The sequence below is a fragment of the Wasmannia auropunctata genome, unplaced genomic scaffold (assembly GCF_000956235.1).
Source record: "Wasmannia auropunctata unplaced genomic scaffold, wasmannia.A_1.0 LD335556.1, whole genome shotgun sequence".
NCBI classification, from domain to species: Eukaryota; Metazoa; Arthropoda; class Insecta; order Hymenoptera; family Formicidae; genus Wasmannia; species Wasmannia auropunctata.
In genome coordinates, this window is record NW_012027334.1 from 118,244 (window position 1) to 140,030 (window position 21,787).

General features: G+C 43.6%; 3 protein-coding genes across 4 annotated transcripts; 1 reads left to right on the forward strand and 2 right to left on the reverse strand.

Annotated features, from left to right (window-relative positions):
• The first annotated feature begins 312 nt into the window (after window positions 1-312).
• LOC105456744 (proton-associated sugar transporter A-like) lies at window positions 313-6,720 on the forward strand. 2 transcript variants are annotated; one of them, XM_011701015.1, is made up of 8 exons: window positions 313-611; window positions 1,154-1,500; window positions 3,040-3,302; window positions 3,473-3,730; window positions 3,922-4,172; window positions 4,255-4,377; window positions 4,584-4,997; window positions 5,758-6,720. In XM_011701015.1, the coding sequence occupies exons 2-8, from the start codon at window positions 1,301-1,303 to the stop codon at window positions 6,151-6,153; spliced, it is 1,905 nt and encodes a 634-aa protein (XP_011699317.1). In that variant the 5' UTR covers window positions 313-611; window positions 1,154-1,300; the 3' UTR covers window positions 6,154-6,720. The 2 variants fall into 2 exon arrangements, with proteins under 2 accessions (XP_011699317.1, XP_011699318.1); XM_011701016.1 differs by having other exon boundaries at window positions 313-506.
• On the reverse strand, window positions 6,559-12,472 carry LOC105456743 (tetratricopeptide repeat protein 21B-like). The gene is made up of 10 exons (XM_011701014.1): window positions 12,252-12,472; window positions 10,670-11,877; window positions 10,281-10,535; window positions 9,421-10,142; window positions 8,981-9,297; window positions 8,440-8,774; window positions 8,070-8,277; window positions 7,680-7,993; window positions 7,129-7,522; window positions 6,559-6,972 (listed from the first exon to the last, which is right to left on the reverse strand). Exons 2-10 carry the CDS (start codon window positions 11,822-11,824, stop codon window positions 6,734-6,736), a joined length of 3,939 nt encoding a protein of 1,312 aa, XP_011699316.1. The 5' UTR covers window positions 11,825-11,877; window positions 12,252-12,472; the 3' UTR covers window positions 6,559-6,733.
• Window positions 12,473-14,070: 1,598 nt separating this feature from the next.
• LOC105456745 (DNA-directed RNA polymerase, mitochondrial) lies at window positions 14,071-21,763 on the reverse strand. Its single transcript, XM_011701018.1, has 9 exons — window positions 21,509-21,763; window positions 20,785-20,898; window positions 20,229-20,395; window positions 19,738-19,931; window positions 19,169-19,554; window positions 16,276-18,682; window positions 15,771-15,942; window positions 15,574-15,677; window positions 14,071-15,432 (listed from the first exon to the last, which is right to left on the reverse strand). The coding sequence occupies exons 1-9, from the start codon at window positions 21,639-21,641 to the stop codon at window positions 15,321-15,323; spliced, it is 3,789 nt and encodes a 1,262-aa protein (XP_011699320.1). The 5' UTR covers window positions 21,642-21,763; the 3' UTR covers window positions 14,071-15,320.
• Between the last annotated feature and the right edge of the window lie 24 nt (window positions 21,764-21,787).

Below are 21,787 nucleotides of genomic sequence, written 5' to 3' on the forward strand. Positions count from 1 at the left end.
ATAAAGCAATTCTCTCTTTTCTTCCGCAAGGTCGACTTCGCGATTCCGAATTGTATACATTATACAAGATCTCGCAAATATCTCGACAGTCTTCGATATTTCGGCTCGATTTCTGAAATTCGAAAAGATTCGCCTTATGACACGTTTTAATTGGGAGATTTCATCGGTCAACGAGCTGTCCTCCCTTTGGCAAGCTCATTTCGAGAATCCAACGCGTTTCTCCTGGAGATTGCGCGGGCACCTCTCGCGCTTTCGTGCTCGCTTCCGCGCGGCGAGCTTGCAGCGCGCGAGGGGGCTTGCACCCTCAGTCGTCGTCCGTCGTCCGTCCGCGTCCGCGCCTTCACCGCGCGCGTCGCGATGTGGTCCAGCCGAGACTCGCAAGCGACTCGTATTTCCGCCAAAATCCCGTCAACAAGCCGGAACGAGAACTGAGACTGAGAGTTTCTTCGTGCCGTCTCCTATGTTGTTTCGATTGATTATATTCAACAAATTTGTCACTTAATTGAGTAAGATGTAACGCGACGAAAAATGCGACGCGGAGTTTCTTAACTCGGGAAGATTTAGAAGATCTACTTCACGCATTATGACAGATATATAACAATAAAATCGCGGTTAGTCAATAAAAGATTAAAATTACGTTTTTATTTATTTCAACTGATTTATCTCCTGTTTGTTGAAATAAAAATTAAATTAGATAAAATGGGAAATTAAAATAGAATTTGTATGATAAAAACAAGCAGCTGCGCGTTCTGTAAAACTATCTCTAATAAAGATATTTGCGATCGATATAATATTTTTTTTTAAACACAATTAAATTCAAGATAGTTACAGTAGGATTTTGGTGCTCAATAAAATTTCAGTTGATTTTATCCTACATTTTTTCAGTACAAATTTTTTCATACAAACTGCGCGCCGTTTCTTTCGGTATCGACACGCAGTTTTTAATTAAATCAGAATAGTAATAGCACAGTATTAAATTGATAGTCAATTTAATAATATTGATGCTTACTGAAGCATCAATATTCTTCTCTCCCGCCAACGACATGCGAGAATGTAAAGAAATTTCGCTACGAAAAATATTACCTCAGCCAAGAATTTTGAATTTAAACTTCCTTACTTTCCGGGCGGGTGTCTTAAACATTTCTTTTTACAGTTAATAGCTTATAGTAGTTTGCGAGAAAAAGATATGGAAATCGCGGCTCGATCAGCGTCATCTTTTTGAACAATGACGCATTTTATCGCACTCGAGTGCCCCACCGTTTCATCGCTCATCCTGTGTCGCGCGAGATAAGAGTCGACCATGGTGGACAAATTGCACGAGTACGAGGGACTCACGGGTAGGATTCACGGTGTTCGCGAGAGTATCAGGGAACGATGGAGCGTGTGGAAAGAATGGAAAAACGGGTTGAATCTGGATCAAGGTCTGGAAGGGCTGAGACATCATTTACGGGGGCCGCCCAAATTGGAGCGCACCTTGAACGACTATTCTCACGTCTACAGGTGAAGAATTCCACGTATAGTCGGTTCCGTACTCTGAATGATATATCAGTGTATTCCCCAGAGAAAAATTCGTATACACTTTCTCATATAATTTTTCAGAATTTTATAACTTCTTGGAAAATTTATCAAATTTTAAAATACAAATTAAAACACATTTGAAAATGCTGAGAAAGTCTACATCTCATCTAAGATTCTTTACATGTAATTCCGAAATATTTCAAGATTCCATCATTTGAATTCCATAATTTGAAATCTTAATTTCGAAAAAAACTTATAAAATCCGAAGAACTTTAAGGTATTTTTTTAGAAATCGTAAATTTTTAATGTAAAAAATTCTTTAAAATATTACGAGATTGATATGAGATACTAATAAATTAGAAAATAACTACGATAAGACTCCAAGAATAAATCAAATAACAAAAACAATAAAATGCCTATGTGAGTCGCCGCAATTGTAGATGCGTGAATCAATAAAATACTTTTACAAGGAGCGATGAATGTACTTGCTCAACAGTTTGTACAAACGTTTCAACTTCAAATTTGAGTCTCTTCATTAATATCTATTGCACTGAACAGGACTCAAATTTGGAGTCGAAACGTATATACTTACTTAACAAACTGTTAAGCAATACATTCTTTGCTCCTGAAAATGTTTTATTGATTCACGCACCTATACGACGGCTCACATAGACATTTTATTCTTTGTTTTGATTTATATGAGAAATTTTTTCATCCGAATTTTTAGATCAATTTCTTTGTTCTTGCAAATTCAGAGGTGTTCCATTTTATATCTAACAATCAAATATTTGGAAATCGTAGGGTTTTATAGAAAAATTGTTTTATTAAAAAAATGTTTCAGACAAAGTTGTAGTTTCAAGGGGAACGTATTTTGGTCAAAATGTTTTTTTTCTAGATGGAAGCAAAAAGATACGGAGATCACCTCCCTTTTTTTAAAATGGAATTATGTAATTTTTTTGACATAATATGATTCCTCTAATTATTCTGTATATAAAAGTGTTAAGGTAAAGTTATCAAAAAATCAATACTTTACGCGATTATTTCATACTTTATCATGCCATGCTTCGACATAAACTATGAAATATCTCGTAAATTATTGATTTCTTGATAATTGTACCGTCATACTTTTATGCATAACAGAATATTACATGAATCATATTATGTAAAAAGAATTATATAACTTTCAAAAATTAAACTTTATATCTTTTTAGCGCCTTCACTTAGAAAAAAAAAACAACTTGATCAAAATACCTCCTCGAAACCTTACAACGTTTGTCTGAAACATTATTCTCTAAAAGCCCGAGATTTCCAAACATTTAATTGTCAAACATAAAATGGAACTTGTATGTATAGCATATATTATAATTATAAATTTAAAATAGCATTATTATATATATTACAGTTCAATGTTATGTCATATTTACATTCAATTTAATAGAAATATACATTGTAATATTAATTATATGTTAAATATATAGTATTAATTTCCTTTTCTCTATTTGTTCTTTCTAATAATCTCAGGAAGAAAACTCGCGCCGAACTGGTGAGGGTGTCGGCGGCCGTAATGGGGATCGAGTTTTCGTACGCGGCGGAGACCGCTTTCGTCTCGCCGACGCTGCTCAAGATCGGCGTCGATCACCAGCACATGACGCTAGTGTGGGCGCTTAGCCCCCTTGTGGGCTTCTTCGTGACGCCGATTCTTGGCAGCGTAAGCGACCGCTGTAGGCTCAAGTACGGCAGGAGGCGGCCCTTCATCCTCCTGTTGGCCCTCGGAGTTTTCATAGGCAAGCCGCAGGTTTTTTCGTATCTCTTTTCATTTTAATATCGGAAATGTTTTTCGCTTTTTTAAATAAATTTGCCTTACATTTGCCGTTCTTACCTGCGAGTTTTAGACTCTTCTGCGGCGAATATTTGAGCGTCAAAGGGGCGAGTTTGAACTTTTGCATTTTCGCAGGTCTCATCCTGGTGCCAAACGGTGAACACATCGGCTACGTGTTCGGCGACACGCCGATCCGCACGAACGAGACAATCCCACTCGGACATCGCACAACGGCGAAGCTGCCCGAGGAAGTGACGGCCGGGCCGGTTGGAAGGGCTTCCTCGCACTCCTGGGGTATCTTCTTCACTATTCTCGGCACGGTGCTGCTCGACTTCGACGCCGACGCCTGTCAGAGTCCGGCGAGGGCGTATCTGCTCGATGTCACTCTACCCGGTAAGTATTCAGGTGTTCTCCAAGACTCAATACATAAATCCTGTGAATCCTCTGAGAATCGATCGTTGAAATAAAATTTAATTCTTTAAAATACGAATGCAAATGAAAAAAAAAAAAAAAAAAAGAAGATGGGAGATAATTATGATTCGATTTTCAAGCGATTTTTCTATAACATCCGAAATGTTTCACAGAGGACCATGCCAAAGGTCTAAGCACGTTCACCATAATGGCAGGCTTGGGCGGCTTCATGGGCTACGGACTGGGCGGCATCAATTGGGACGCCACGTCGCTCGGTGTTATGCTGGGCGGACATCTGCACGCGACCTTCACTCTCATCACGATCATCTTCGTCATCTGCGTCATATGTACCATTACCAGCTTCAAAGAGATTCCTCTCGAGCTACTCGAGCGAGATCAGTGCCGGCAAATGGACGAGTCGAAGGTGTACTTCTGTACACATATTATTATCATTTTTAATTGTTTCTCCATCGTGTAGTAAAATCGAATATTTCTTTCGCGTCTAGACTCAGGAAGAGATTCAAGGAGCAGAGAATAAGCAAGACGAACGCGAGAAGATTGTCCCCGACGAGTCGAGAACGTACGGCGCGTTCGACGCTGAGCACGAGACCGATCTCTCGAAAACGGAAGTAAGCTCGGACATTCTTATTGTCTCGACATTTCCATCCAATGACATTTTTTTTTTATCTTAGCCGCGATTTCCTGATTTGATTGAAGTGACAAGCGTGTTTAACTGGCTATAATCTTTATAATTGAAAAACTAGGTGGAGAACACATTCTTAATTGACAGGGGAGGATTGTTAATAAACGTCCGTGTAAAATTATATCAATCCAGGAACTCACCCGCCGTTCGCTCCAGACGCAATCCTCCGATCAGTCCGAGGAGCCAGCCTCCGAGGGCAGCCACGTCAATTACGGCTTCGACGACGTCGAGAACGGAGCGGGCCGCAAGGCGACCCTGAAGGAGTACCTGCTGTCCATCGTCTACATGCCGCACAGTCTACGCCTGGTCTGCCTGACGAATCTCTTCTGCTGGATGGCGCACGTCTGCTACTCCCTGTACTTCACGGACTTCGTGGGCGAGGCGGTGTTCGGCGGGAATCCGCGGGCGCCCGCGGACACCGTGGAGCGCGAGCTCTACGAGGAGGGCGTGCGATTCGGGTGCTGGGGCATGTCCATGTATTCGCTGTCCTGCTCGTGCTACTCGCTGATCATCGAGCGGCTGATCCAGCGTTTCCGAGCGCGTAAAGTAAGGAATTCGTTACGTTTAATCGATACATCAGATATTAATAATACTAATTAATTTTAGATTAAAATCGATATTTTTGTGCGTCTTTTAATTCTTAAAATATATGCTTATGAATATATATCAGATTTATAATAACGGAAATGGTAAAAGCAATATAGACATTTTCTAGTCCGCGTTAGAATTACTTTGATATAAAATACTACTACTAACTTTGATATAAAATGCAATATTTTTCAATTTAACACTTCGAATATTTATGATATACATATATTCAAATATATCTTATACCCACACAGCATGAAATATTTTTGTGAATTATTTTTTGAAATATTTCAATTAAATATTTCGAAATATTTTGTAAACATTTGTCAAACATTTTAAATTATTACATTAAAATATTTATTTCACAAAAATATTCTAGAAATATTTCTATCGAAACATTTCAAGAAATATTTCAAGAAAACTCTGATTTCCTGGAATATATTTCAGAAATATTTCATAAAATATTTTCAAATATTTCAAATTTTGCATGAAATATTTTGGACATATTTTTGAAATATTTCATGCTGTGTGGGTACATTAAAACACTGTAGACGTTCTTTAAGCCTTTCGATTATTATCCGCCTACCGCACAGGAATTCTAGAAAGTCTTTTAATTAAATATATTTTAAATTTCAGAATTGCAATTATTTGCGGTCGAGAAAGAGTGTCTAAAAATGTCTTCGCGATATTTCATCCGTCGAAATTTTTTTAAATCCAGGTTTACATCTACGGGCTGCTGTTCTACAGCGTCGGCATGCTGCTGATGGCCCTGATGAAGCACCCGGCCGGCGTCATCATCTTCTCGTGGACCGCCGGCGTCATGTACTCCACGCTGTTCACCATGCCCTACCTACTTGTGGCGCACTACCACGCGTCCTCGACCTTCGCCCTGACGACCGCCGGCGACGCGGTGTCCGGCGGCTTCGTGCGCGGCCTGGGGACCGACGTCGCCATCGTCTCCTCCATGGTGTTCCTCGCGCAGTTCCTGCTGTCCTGCTGCCTGGGCACGATCGTCAGCCTCACCGGCACCACCGCGGCGGTGGTTTACGTCGCCAGTGTCCTGGCGATGTGCGGCGCGGTCTCGGCCACGCGGATCATGTACCTGGACCTGTGAATCTCGCTCGTCGATCGCACGGAACGTTAACCTGTTGATTGATTATGTTTCAATAATTGTCCATGAATCAACTTCGCAGAAAAAAAAACTAGAATAATTGTTACATTCGAAGATGCAAAATTTTCCGTTAGTTGCAAATAATGGCTTAGGATAATAAGCGAGCTATTAAGGAAAACAATAGATAGATTTGTAAGATAATGGCCAATTAATCGTCACTGTAGTAATTGTTAATCAGTAATTGTCAATTTAGTGATCTCATCATCCGATTATGGTTTCGTCCGTTTCGCAAAACTTTGATGTTATCGTTTTAACATATATATATATATATATATATTTTACTAGTGAAATAAATTTACCGCGATTAATGTTACAAACTGTTAAATGTTTCTGAGGTGCGTCTACTGATTGAGTATAGTCGCCTAAATATTTATTCGCTCTAAAACTGGTACATAATATCTTCATTAATAACGACAGAGGACGGATGTGTATAATTATATAATTGTATACAATGTGTGTAACGTAAACAAGTAAACGATCGATCAATATATCAAGCCCAAGTTGAACGGAGCGATCAGATGCTTCACGTGCGCAGGTTGTTGATACACTTCTCCAAGATGTCCTTCCTGATCCTCGGATAATCCGAGCTCTGCTTCAGCACCTCGTTACACGCCTCGATCGCGTCGGCGTAGATTTTCGCCTTCAGGCAGCAGTAGGCCAGCTTGTAGCCGACCGACAGCTTCGTTTTGCCGCCGCACTTCCAGGCCTGGCCGTATCTCGCCGCCGCGTCGCGATAATTCTGATCCTTTTCGGCGATGTAGCCTGAAAGTGAGGAAACCGCTGAGACCGCGACATCTTAAATCAATTTTGGATGAACAATTCGCAATAGAATTCTGCAATTTAAGATTAAAATGTGAAAGACTAAAATTTCTGCGTATTTTTAAGTGTTAATTATTATGTTTTGAGTCGTAATCGAACCCGACAGCTCGTGGGCCCGCACGCAGGTGGCGTTGTGCTGCAGCACCCGCTTCAGCAGCTCGTTCGCCAGTTCGTATTTGCTGGATTGCACGTAGATGTCCGCCAGCAGCAGCCAGCAACGCTCCAGGTACTCGGCGTCCTCGAACGTCCACACGTTCTTGCTGACGCGCTTCAGGTGATTCCGGGCGCGCGGCGTTTGCTTCAGCAGAATGTGCGCGGTGGCCATGCCGAGAGCGGGCCCCACGTGATCCCTCAGGGTATCCTGACTGGCTAGCGCGGTGCACTCCTGCAGGGCTTTCTCGATGTTGGACTTCTGCTTGGTGGCCAGCAAGAAGAAGTTGCTGAGGAGCTTGTGGGTCAGTTCTTCATGAGGGCTGCCCTTGGGATTCAATTCCTACAATAATACATATACGTTTTATTTGAATCATTAGGACAATTAAAATATTTTAATGAAAAATTTCTGATACTCCATAAGTAGATAATGAGATAAAAATTATTAGATCAAATCGATTCGTATGTAAGCATCGAGAGACGACACTGACTGAACGTACCTGGAGCAATCGGTAAGCCGTCCGCAAAGCCATCGTCCTCGAATCCTGATACTCGGCGTCGTCGTCGTTGAAGGCCTCGTTCGACAGACTGGTGTCGTCGTCCGGATCCAGGCAGATCTCAATCATATTGTAGATCGCCTGCTGGCCCCATTCCGGATCGCGTCGCGCGTAGTTGAAATTGCGCAGAGCCGAGTTCAGTTTGCCCGTGCGCCAGTCCAGCAGCCCGGCGCAGTAGTGGAAGCCGGCCTCGACGTTGCCGGCGCCCATCGCGACCTGCGCGCGTTGCAGCCACTCGTCGAGGTCGTCCATAGCACCTACGACCCGCGAATCACATCGATTCCTTGTCCAGATATCTCTAGAGCGAGGAGTTCGACAAGTCGCGCGACAAACCTGTTCTGCGCGACACTTCTATCAGCCTCGCCAGGGCGGTCCAGTAGGTGGGCTGGCGTAACAGCAACTGCCGAAAATGGAACGCCGCGGTGTCGAAATCCACCTTCCGGAACGCGAGGTCCGCCATCATCACGGACGCAGCCTCGTTGTTGGGATCGGCGTTCAGCAAGATGGAACAGTTCTGCGCGCACCGATCCAAGTTGTTCATCTGATAAATAAATATTCGTATTTACGTCAGTATGGAAAATCAAGGCTCTCGACGATCATTTAATAAACCGAAGCTTTATTTCTATGGATTGTTCCATTAATATTTCCATAAAGAAAAAAAAATTAAAATTTTAGAAAGATTATAAAATTTAATATTATTCACCTGCATGTACAGCTTCGCCAGGGAGAGCAGGGCGTTCACGTCCGTAGGCTTGTGAGCCAGCGCCTCCTTGTAATACACAATGGCTTCGTCGTAGTTGCGCAAGGTCGACGCGTAGTCAGCCATCGTCAGACAGATGTTCGCCAGCATATGTCTCTGATCCGCGACGTCCGGCGAAACGGCGAGACGTTGGATGTACCTGTGTTGATTTTCCTTGGCTTCCTTCAAGGTCGCCAACGCGCCTTTGATGTTGCCCGACTTCTCGCGCACCTTGGCGAGCAACAGCAACTCCTGTCCTCGCATCTCCAAGCTCAGAATGTCGGACTCGCCCCGCTTGTCTAAATAAAGAAGAATAGAATTAAGATGAACAGATGTAACATATCTATCTAGCTTAGTTTATTATTATGTTTGAAAATAAATAAGCAAGTAATTCGTTAATATTAGAATTATTATAAGCATTATTAAATAATTAATTTTATAAAAGTATTAATTTCATATTAATACTAATTTTATATAAAACATTAATTTGAACAGGTAAAATTACCTTGCAGCTCTTGCACCAAAGTGGCCTCCGCTTTATCATACTGTTTCATTTTCATGTACAATTTGGCCAGATCTAATTTTAGAGCACTGCAATTGTCCTGCTTCACTACATCCTTGTAATAACTGACCGCTTTCGCGTATTGATGCGCTTTGACGAGCGCTTTGCCCATCTTGTTCGCAATGTCCGCCTTGTTGATCGGATTCTGCGAAAGCGCGTGCTCGTACGCCTCTATCGCTCTCTCGGGCTCCTGTATGGACATGTAAGCGTTACCCAACATGCTGTACGTCTTCGGTCCGGGACAGTGTTCCACCAATTCTCTAAAAGATAAACAGCAATAACAGTATTCGTTCCAAGTCCTATATAAATAATATATTCAATAAGAACTAATTATTAAAAACGCGTCAAATAGATTTAAATTTAAAAAATCACATTCTTCGTACCTGAAACACTTTGCGAATGCCTGACGATCTTTCCTATAATTCAAATTGATCTCGGCCAATCTGGTGTGCGCCTGCAAGTAGTACGGCTGCCCCGGACGGACGTTCCGTAAGCACGTGACGGCGTTCTCCAGTTCTCCTATGTCCAGATATACCTCGGCGGTGCCGATGGTGATTCTTCCGAGCTCAGTGGTGCCAGCGAGATTCGTTTTCGCCTCGTCGACGAGCGCCAGTGCCTCGGCGAACCGTCTCGCCTTGCTGTACGCCGCGATCAACTCGAGATACAACGTCGCTCGGTCCGACGTGGACATGCTGGACTTTTTGTTAGCGCCGCCGGTCAATCCGGCCAGCGACATGGCCGTCTGGCAGCTCTTGGCGCAGCTCTGCAGATCGCCGGCCTGTCGTTGCACCATGCCGATGATCATATGGTAGATCGGCTCGTCCCTGATCTTGAAGTTGTAGCTCAGGCCGACCTCCAGGCTCTGCGAAGCAAGCTGGTACTTGCCCTGATACGCCAGGATCTGAGCCATCGTGAGGTGGGCCTGCGCGTTGGACGGCTCCACCGTGTCCAACAGTCTCCTGAGCAAGATCAACGCGCCCTCGTAGTCGCCGCTCTGCATCCTGGCCTTGCTGAGCAGCAATACAGCCACGCTGGAACCCGAACAGGCTTCCACTAGCCGTTCTAACAGGCGGACGCTCGGTTCCTTCTCTACTGCGCTGCCCAGCTTGAAAAAAAAAAAAAACAGGACGGAATTAAACCAAAAAAGTCGATACGATATTTCGTTTTCGATGTCATAAATCGATAATAAATAAAATAAAGAATATATTCGCTTTTATCGTCCTTCTTCAAGAAAGATGGTTACCTCGTCGCTCATTGGGGGCTTGTTCAAAGAATGCATCAGACGCTGCTTCGCAATTTCGAGACACAAATTCGGTTTAAGCTCGCTAAGGTACTCGTAGCCATAAGGAAGGCCCTCGCAGCTGTTCAACAAGACGTTCGCCGCCGCGTCCAGGTAACCGAGTGCCTTAACGCTGTTTTCCTTGGAAGTGATCCTCGCGGACATGAACAGCAGCTGCACGTTCGTCGTGTTTGGTTGTATCTCCATCATGATCTCCACCTGGAACGCGACACGCGAGATAAACTTTTGTAATATCCTCAATCACAATCACCTCAATTGACATATCTAGAGATTAATCTTTGGAAGAAAAGAGTACACATCAAAATTTTTTTCGGATATATTTATTTATTCACCTGTTGCCGCGCCTGGTCCAGATCCTCCGCGGATCCCTGCAGCAGCTGGCAGCGCGCCAGGCCCAGGAGCGCCGGGAAGGAGGACGGATCCGCGCGGATGGTGTTCTTGTACCAGCGCTCGGCGTCCTTGACGTTGCCCAGCGCGGCGTACAGGTCGCCCAGCTCCGCCATCAGCTCCGCGCTGCTCGACGACGTCGCCTGCAGCATCTTCTCGGCCGTCCGTGCGAGCTCCAGCAGAATCCCGTTGTCCTGGAACGCGATGCCGGAGAACAGTCGCAGATTCCCGATCAGCAGGGACATGTTCTTCGGCTCGGCGAGCAGCAGGTTGCGCAGGAACAGCTGCAACTGCGGCAGGCCCTCGCTCGGGTTGCCGTCCCTGCACAGAGCCACCACCGAGCTCGCCTTGATGGCATCCAGGTTGTTCGACTCGAGCGACAGCACGCGGTTCACCAGCTCCAGCACCTGCTCCCAGTCCTTCGCCGCCAGCAGGCACCTCATCTTCTCGATCAACGGCAGCGGCTGCTTGGGGTGGCGCACGATCAGGGAGTTGAGTATCATGACGGCCCCCGGACAGTCCTCGGCGCGTCGCTTCGCCTCCGCGGAGCCCAGCAACGCGCTCAGATTCCTCGGCTCCTCCTTCAGGACCGAGTCGAAGAAGCTCGCCGCCTCCGGGGCGCTCGCGCCCGATCTTCGCAGGCCGATCTCCAGCCATCCCCTGACGAGCAGCACGTTGATATTCGTGGGTTTCAATTTCCACGCCCTGTCCACGTACTCCCTCGCCCTGTCCGCTCGCCGGGAGAGGAGCAGCACGGACGCCGCCAGGCACAACGCGATGCAGGACGCCTTTCTGCGCTCGTCTCGGATCCGGTTCTCCATCTGCGTCACGGTGCTCCTCTCCACGTCGCCGTCGACCAGGGCGACGTTTTGCACGAGCAACGCCGGCAGCGTGAAATCCGCGTAGTTCACCAGGCTGGAGCTCTCCTTGATGGCCTCGTGGCTCTTGCCGACGAGGATGTACGCCAGGCAGAGCAGGAGCCTCAGTCGCTCGCTGTTCGGATAAACGTCGCGTGCCTGCCTGGCTTGGGCCAGCATGCCGTTGTAATAGTGCTGTCGGCAGTGCCACTCGATCAGAGCTACGTACTCCATTTCATCCATTATTGCCTCTGTTTTATGTCCGATACTACTGTACTTGAATTCTTTGATCTATCCTGAAATAAGAATACGTGACGATATTAAGAACAAGACAATCTTTGAAATCCTTTTAACATTCAATTACTAAAATTTCTACATTTTTCTACAGTCTTAATAATGGATATATAAGTAAAATGCAGAACGGAAAAGAAATTAAAAAATTATTTTATCAATAAAATTGTTTTATTTACTAATAATTTTGTTAAACAGGTCACTCGTTTTGACTCGTTTTCTGTCACTTGCAAATTTTACTTGTATTTTATTAACACATTCTATTTATTATTACTTATTATTATTCTATTTATTAACACATTTTATTTTACATGTATTCTATTTTGTATATTTATTTATATTATTATATACTTTTCATCATGTCATATTCTGTGTTTACCTTCACATCGTTCGATCGGCTGGGAAAAAACGTCGTGGTTCACATCGTCGCGCAGTGTGCAAGCTTTCGCCGTTGACAGGATTTTCCCGCTGGTTTTGACACATCGTGAATGCAACAATTCCTATTTATTCGCAGGACGATTCTTCGTTTACATCGTATCGATGTTAAAATAATACCGCATAACTGACGAGCGAAAGCGAGATGTATAGGTTATATTTGTTGACAACGCCGTTGCTGTGGCAACTGGTGCCGTGAAATACTGCAGTATGTGTTACCGACGATCTCAGATAACTATACTATTACCATAGGAACGCGTTTTCGTTTCACGGAAGATCCGCTGTGAGGGTGGCCGTGGGTAATACGTTCGCGTGAAAGTCACCTAATAAAACTGTCGTATATCTGCCATATTTCATGAAACAGTAACATTTAGCTACGCGTCGCTACGGTCGCGCGGATCGCACTTGACGAATCTGTCGTCTTATCTCTCAAAAAACTGTATCCGACGTCGAATTTTCCATCGAATCGACGCCGTAAGACCTGAAAATGTCGAAATTCGCCACCGGATCGCGAATTAACCGGAACGCAGCGTTCAACGTACGCGATTCGTTTCTCGCGATGAAAATTTAGACAGCTCGGCGAGGTCGCAGATATTAATCCCTGATTATCGGTTCGTGCGTGAACTACCTGGCGATGATCCCGGGCTTGCACACGTATCCTGGCATTCCCGGCTGTATTTAGAGCAGAATATCCAAAATATCCAGGCTAGAACGGCGGCTCCTTGTTCGATGCTCCACGGGGGCACGATCCAGCACAGGATCTCCGGGTCGCCGGTACTTCGACGCCACCACACAAAGTACTCGTGATTCACACATGTACTTACAAAACACTGCATTCCTTCACTGTATTCCATTTTCGCTGTATTCTTTCACTGTATTCCTTCACTGCATTCCTTCACTGCATTCCGTCACTGCATTCCGTCACTGCATTCCTTCACTGCATTCCATTTTCACTGTATTCCTTCACTGCATTCCTTCACTGCATTCCTTCACTGCATTCCTTCACTGCATTCCTTCACTGCATTCCATTTTCGCTGTATTCCTTCACTGCATTCCTTCACTGCATTCCATTTTCACTGTATTCCTTCACTGCATTCCGTCACTGCATTCCTTCACTGCATTCCATTTTCGCTGTATCCCATCATCACTGCATTCCGTCACTGTATTCCATTACTGCAACGTACATCCATTACGTACACACTCTATTCACACGCGAGATACTCTCTTAAACGATAACGATAGCGAGAGAGATACACTTGGATGCGACCGCATCGTCCACATCGCCCGGCGTGTTTCTACTGTTTCTGGAGCTAACGTTTTGGGCGCGCAATTGCCACGATGCGATCTTGAGAAATTTCAAATTGAACCAATCATGTCGCGACGATCGGACGTCGTCTCATCTACACTTGCTGAGTGTACTTAACACGACGTATATGTGTGTATACGTAAGTACACTCAGTCTTTGGAGAAAAAAAAAAGAAAATAAACAAGACAAATGCAATTAGATATTAATCAGAAATGCTACTTTAATAAATAAAATTAAAAAATGTTTCAATTAACATAAAAAATAGAAAATTTTATATATATGTATACATACATTGCAATAATTTAATTGCCTAATACCATAAAATTGTTTCAGATATATATTGCAAATTATATTAAAACATTAAAACGCATTTAAAATAGCAGAATTATAATGGAAATTATTTAACGTAGAAATAAAATTTGGAAGATCAAGAGGGAAAATAAATGAGAAAATTTTATTCCAAGTTTTAATAGGCCTCATCTTTAATAAAAGTACAATTTGAAGACGCAGCCGATCGACTCTTGTGTCTTTCTATACCAGTATAGAAATCTGTGGGGCGGTATATTTGTAATAGTCTGATTTTACATTCAAGATTTTGAGATGCTACAGTCAGATCTCACAGAAAAATTTTAGGATCAAATCTAAGGACGATATTCATCGTCCGATCTTACATTTTATTGTGAAATCGTTTTAAATAGTTTTATGCAAGTGTGGTTTTAAGATCATTTAAAATCTCAGAATTTTTATTAATAGGATTATCTAAAAATCATGCTTAAGAACAGTATTCACAATTCGATCTTATATTTAAGATCGTTTTAAATCCAATCTGAATCGTGATCTTATGATCATCTACAACTTATCCTCCTTGATGTTAGTAGTTCAATTTTGTAAAAATTAAAGAAGAAAAACTTCAAGTTCAATTTTGTTTCTTAAGATTGTGTTAAATCTAATCTCAACCATCCAATTAATAATACAGCTTCATTAAATTGTGCTTAAGACGATCTTAAACATAAGGATTATGAATACTGATTAATGAATTTCCTTGGTCATAAAACACATGGAGCATAGAGGAGACAAGTTTATAGACAAAACGTATCAGATTTTTAAAAATCTATTGTCCTAACAAACTATTTACATATCGTTTTAGGAGCTATTTTGTATATCTCAATTTGCATTTCAAATTTGTATATATTGCATTGTATATCTCAATTTACATTTCATGTAACGCACGCCAAAGCCAATTTATTTGTTAAAAACTTTTAACAGTGGTTTACATTGGCCTAGTTTACACCGAGCACTTGATACGTGTATCAAATAACAAATCACTTGATACGGTCGGTGTAAACATTCGCGAATTATCTTAGTACGGTCTGGTCTGATACTCCTGAATCGCTATCAGACCAAAATACGCGTATCAAAAGATCCTGACGCATTGTAAATACTTAGTTCGTTTTCAATCGGATTAAATACGTCACTGCTGCATTAGGTTAAAGTTGCTTTAAGATTAAAATCAGAAGTTTTGCGAAATGAAAAATCTAAAACCCTATCATAACTTATTTCGAAATAAATCGGTGCAAACAGTGACGCGTAAGTACTTAGCACCAACCTGATACTTGTATCAATTAATCTTACGGTGTAAACTAGGCCATTCGTGCGCATTCGCGAGTGGTACACGTCTTTTCTCGTGATAAATACAGCTACGAGCTCTCAACTAAAGAAGTACGAAGACGACATGACTGCGTTGATGTCGAAGCTACCCTTCTTCGGGATCTTCTTGAAGACCTGTACCGGGGCACCCTTGTTCTTCAGCTTCACAGCCCTGAAATTACAAATTGGGAAATTATAATCTCAATGAAACGCGTCATCTCATCTTGTTTTACATTTCGCGCTGTCAGATTCGCGATCTCCACGAATCCTTTCATTATTCGAGATCATAAAAGATGTGGCAAATCAAACTCACCGTCCATCGATCATGAAGTGTTTTATGTATTTCTTACAAAAGAATTTGGATAGATTCTCGAGAATGGGCTCGTTGTGAAGTGCGACAAATTGCTCCCGGCAGATCTGGAAAAAACGCGAGAACATCGCACGTTAAGGCTTTTCGCATTTATTTTTAAATATTTAGCGTTACACGCTGTCTTTGTGATGAATTCTTACTCTGTTCATAACGTCCACCGTGCAGGCGTGCGTCCAGAAACAATCGTGCACCGACATAAACGTGATCCCCGCCTGTTCGGAGTACAAACTCGTCAACATCATGTGGGAGGAGTCCAGCGAGTGGATGAAATTCGGCGCGAAAGCATTCCTTTGCTTCAAAGTGTCCAGCTTCCTGCAAATAGTATTTACATTACGTAAATTTTATTTAAAAACAATAACTATATATATATATATATATATATATATATATATATATAAAGTAAACGCGAGAGATATACTATAAAGAGAGACGACAGTTTCGAAGAAATTTCAGGAATTGGCGATATATAATAATTTATTTTATAATAATTCATTTATTATATAATAATTTAGGAATAAGAATTCTCGCATTTTCTTATTTCGCCACAAATCTTATTCGATCGATCGTACAGAAGGAACGAATACAAATACGAGAAATATGTAAACGCAATGAAATGTTAATAAACATGAACGTTAATGTGCTCACCTGAACTTGGGCTTTCTCATTGGAGTATTAATTTCTTGTTTTTGATAGTCACTATTATGCTTGGAGTAGGGCTGTATGACCGGAAGACCCATCGGCGTCACCCACTGGATGTACTGGTTGCACCTGATCGTGATGACGCTGGCGCAATCCGTGAACCAGTTCTGTATCTCCCTCGCGCTCTCGAACATGTTCTGAAGGGACGTGAACGTCTTGTCGACGAGGTAACCGCTGCCGGACCAAACGTACTTCTCATCGAAGTCCTTGAGATCGCTGAGCTGCCTGGCGATCTGCAGCCGGGCGCCGAACTTGGTCACGCCGTACACCGTGGTCATCACGGTCTGCTTTATGACCTTCCTCTTGACGTGCCCCTCCAGGGCCCTGGCTATCTCGTTACCGGCGTCCGCGTCGGCCCGCCTGTACTCGTCGACCATGTCGGCGACGACGCTGTACACGTCCTGCGGCCGGTCCGAGGGGTACAGGTTCACGCTCTTCGCGCCTATCAGATCCCTACCGAGCGCGGCGTAGTGCTGCAGGCCGTTGCAGCTGCCGTCCTGGTGGATGGGCAGCCGGCAGACGTACTCCTCCACGTTCGGCGACCGCAGCGCGTTGTCGATCTCCTTGCACGCCGCCAGAGTTTGCCACGGCTCGTCGGCCTTGGCCCACCACATCTCCCCCGTCAGCGGGTTCCTCGCGCTGTCCACGATCAGGTCCAGTATCTCGTTCGCGAACTCCAGCCGTGTGTGCAACGGCTCCTTCTTCTTCAGACCGGTCATGTTGATCGCGTGAATCTTCAGCCAGTCCAGACCACGGGGACCCAGTGGCTTACCCTGGGCGAACATGAGGATCGATCGGCCGAGGTCCGAGCTGAGGTGGGTCAGATGAGGCGGCACCGGGTACGCCCTGCCTCGGAAGTCCAGATTGTGCGGCATCCAGAATATCTTGTCCCTGAAGTGATTGGCGAGGGACAACTTGTAGAGGCAGTCGCACCACAGCGAGTGCATCTCGTTTCTTTTGCGCTTGAGCTGTAGCAGCAGCTTCACCGTCTCTCTGTTATCCCTGTCCGCGTCGCTCGCGATCATGTCCGACGGAGACGGGACCACCGTGGACGGCTGAGGTACGTTCAGCTCCTTCGAGCCGCCCTCTCTGAAGATCTGGATCAGGATATCCAGAACGGGCATGTTGATGCGCCACGGGATCGAGCCGAGTTGATTCAGGCAGTCGAGCGCCGGGTACAGCTGCTTCGTCGGCGTGTTCTTCAACAGGCGCGACGGTTTCATGTACGGATCGCGAGCGAACGGCATCTTGGAGAACAGGTAACCACCGGTGTTTATGTCGACCCAGGGACGCGGTGGCGAGCACGTCGGCACGAAGGTGGTCTCGAAGGACAGCGTGTCCGAATGCGAGTCCTTGTAGAACCTGTGCAAGTGTGGGTGAGGCTTGATCTCCTCCTTCAGGAACTTGTTGGAGTGCATCCTGAAGAGCAGGTAGAACGCGGGTATCTGCCGCTCGGGCGCGCCGGCCTTGAGCACGTGCGGGATCTTCACGTCGTTCAGGATGATGTTGTACAGAAACTTGCCGATGTTTATCTTGATGTTGCGCGACCACTCGGGCACCGCGGTCTCGCAATAGATTCCGGACCGCTTGGCCTCCTGGACGAGCCGCTGCCACTTGACACGCCCGTTGACATTCCTGTCAGCGGGATCCGTCTGCATGTACCACTCCAAGTACTTTCGGTAGATCTGAACGGAGTTCTCTATAATGCCGTCCCTCGTCTGCCGCTGAAACTCGTACCTCTTGTAAATGTACGCTCCCAGCGTTTGATAGAGATGCGTCATGGTGCAGCTGTAATTCTCGGAGAGTTTGGTCAGCTGGTTGATCTCGTTCAGAATCGCGTTGACGTACTCCTCCTTGGGCAACACTTGCAGAAACGGATACAGAGTCTTCAAGTCGCTCATCGTTTTCGTCTCCTTCTGCTTCAGGTAAGTCAAGTTCCTGTCGAAAGCCTCGGCCACGGTCGTCTTCCAGATCTCCTCCCATTCCGCGATCCGTTTGACAGCTTGCTCTCTAACGTTGGAGTCGCCGGTGAACAGCGCGATATTCAGTACGTCCAGTTTACATTGTTTCTCCAGCTTGACCTGCGTGCGCATCATTTTCCGCAGCTCGTCCATGGTCACCACTCCCTTCGCCGGGTTCTGATAGTTACGGTTCCTCGTCAGATTGTTCAGTAAATTGCAATCGTGCGCGGTGTCGATCTCTTTGTGCTTTAAACGGTAATTTGAATCCAACGATGTTATACATTGAAGAACAGTGTTGCGTTGCGTCGTGTTCATCACGACCGATTCGTTCATTATTTCGTTGAAGGAGATGCCACTGCGTTTCATGTCTTCCATCACTTCAGTCGCGGTCTCTGCAAAGAGTAATGTTCAAATTGTAGAAATGTTGTGATATAAAAAAAAAATATATATATCTAAATGCTCCTATCAGATTATCTATAAAATCTCTGCGGGTACAAATAATATAGAATATAGATGTGTATCAGATAGAATTTATAAAATTCTAGTAACATCAATTTCTTAGAAAATCTAGACTTTATTTTAAATATTGGATAAACCATTATATACGGAATAACAGAATAGGAAAATTGAATCATTTAAGAAAAATATTTTGAATTTATCAATAAGTCTCATAAAAAAATAATTTTCTCGTAAAAAATTTGTCGAGTGAGCATTATATTTTCATTATAATTTTTTAAAAATTGTGAAATTTTCACCTTAAACAGTTTTAAAAAATGTTTGGTTTTTTCATATATTTATAATCTTAATAGATCTTTTCAAGGTGCTTTTTTCTCATCTTGTATATTACAATGTTTTTTATCATATTAATCCCTATTTACCTGCACGTTTCTCCTTGTTTTTTATCCTTTCGATTATCTCGAACATAAGAGCGAACGTGTCGAAGTTCGGCTGAACAGACTCCTCCTTCATTATTCTGTAGATCTCGAATGCCTTTTCCACGTGCGCGTTAGAAACGTGGGTCTTTAGGAGCAGATTATAGAGTGAAACGGCGGAGGCTTCGTTGCGCTTCAAATAACTTTTCTTCGACATGAGCATCTTGAAGGCTTTATGCGGCATTTTGATTTGTATAAAAACATCCATATGCACTAGCAATTGAGAAATTAGAATTTCGCCAGAATGATTATCAAATTTATCCACCTCACTCGTGAAGGGAATTTTAGTAAACGAATTCGGAGTCATGTGGCACTTTGGTGTGTTCTGCGCACTGAAAAAAAAAAAAATAAATCATACATAGTGAAGAAAAGGAATCTCTTTTCCAGATTATTTCAGTTGTAATTGTACTTAGGTACATGTCCATCCAGACTTTTATAAAAAAAAATAAATTGTACACGGTGAATATAAAGGGAATCTCTTTTCTACAGATTATTTCAATTATAATTGTACTTACATGTCATCCAGACTTTTATCTTCATTGCCATTCTCCTTGATCTGCTGCAGCATATCCAGGAAGGAAGAATCCTTAATCAACGTGGTGTGATCGCTTACGCCGGACTCTTTCAGATTCTCCACGATTGCGGACGTGTCATCTAATTGCTCGTCGGATTCCTTAAGTACGTCGTGTGTGTCGTCAACCTTGTCGTCCTAAATCAACATGTCAATTTCATTTTTGCAAGTGATTTGAATGTCATGTTATCTGATATTTAAATTATATCTTCTTCATATCAAACATGCCTTAATTAAAATATCTCTACTCAGAAATGTTAATTTAACTTTTTGCAAGTGATTTGAATATCATTTATCCGATATTTAAATTACACCTTCTTCATATCAAACCCTTAATTTAAATATTTCTATTCAGAAATGTGTTTTACATAATTAATATTCCAATCTTCTCCTTAGAGATGCATTTCATCATCACATAAAATTTAATCTACTTACGATCTTTTCATTGATGTCCTTCGTTTGCGTCGCAATCGTCTCCTTCTTATTACGAAAATCAGGGATCTTGTCCAGCGTGATATTGGGCTCATCCACCAGGAGGGACACCTGGGCAGAACTCAACTTGCGCACTGCTGCTTTTCTACTGTTGGTCGTCTGGTTCGTTACTAATGACATTAACGATAAAGGACAATTACTTATTATTCATTAAATTTTCAAATTCACGGAATGACGCATAGCGCATGTTCTTTTTACATTATATGCCATTTTTTTTCATTTGAAACACTTTGGATTAGAAGAGAACTACACTCTACATAGAACTGAGCCAGTCACAGTCTCGACTTATTGATAAAAATGTAATGAAACTGACATGATTGAAGGAGAGTCATATTAGAGGACAGAGATATTATAACGTGCGAAATAGTCATTGATTGAAGAAACTCTTCGAATGTACTCTTTACAACATGCATCATAAAGAATTAATTGCTCACTTCTTCGTGTTAGACACACGTCACCTTTTGTATATTTTCATTGTGTGTTCTCTAAACTGGCGTACCTTCTAATAGCTCCGTGTACTTCTTCGAGCGGCGTTTGGCTTTCTTTTGCATGGGAGTTTCCAGTTTAACAGTATCGGTTGTTGCGTAACAGCGGATCACTGTACATCTCACAGCTGAAAATAAAACAAAATAAGTTAGCACAAGGTTTAGCAACAGCAGGATCTCACGGTTCCTCGGTTCCCCCATTCTTCAATGCAATCGATATGAAGTAGTTTAGACCCTAAAGAACACAAATCGTAAGCATATAAATTACCAATAAGAACCGACGTGGGTACGTACTTACATTGCAATCGATAATAAAGTTTACGTATATACGCAACATGTCGGATCTTATTGTTAAACTATAAGCTCATCTTTATGTAATCTTCCATCACCTTGACAAGGACCATCTATACAGAATGTCCCGAAATATTTTCAGCCACAAATACATGTACGCACATAAATGTGCAGCGAAGAGAAGTTGATCAAAGCCCCTGTTAAAGCGTGACATCGTTATTTTATGACAACTAACGTGGAAGCAAATAAGGAGACACGAGGACACCGCGCTGTGAGCTGCGAAGCGTGCAATTCTCTCATTACGATCGTCAATCAGGAAAAGAGCGGTAAGCGAAGAGGTTAGGACTGCGACGGGGGGGAGGAAGGCTCGAGTTCGCGTTGGACGGCAATATCGTGTCACTCGCGATCGGCTCGTAAATACGGTCTCGGACACGTGCGTGTACTTACCGCGGGGCGTGCTCGGATGATGGAAGTTGCAGAACGAGCACAGCCGCGTCCGGCACTGGGCGACCGGCAGCGTCGACACGATACGCGCGCTCTGCATCCCCGACGCGGCGCGCGTCCTCAGGAAGTTGAACATGCTTACGTGCCGAGTCGGCGACGCGAGTCCTCAATCGCCGCGGACATCGACGAGGGTGTCGGCGACGGGACGAGCTAACCTCGCCGCGCCATAACACCACTAACAAATACAACGCGATACACGAGTGTGCGATCTCTCGCGACAGT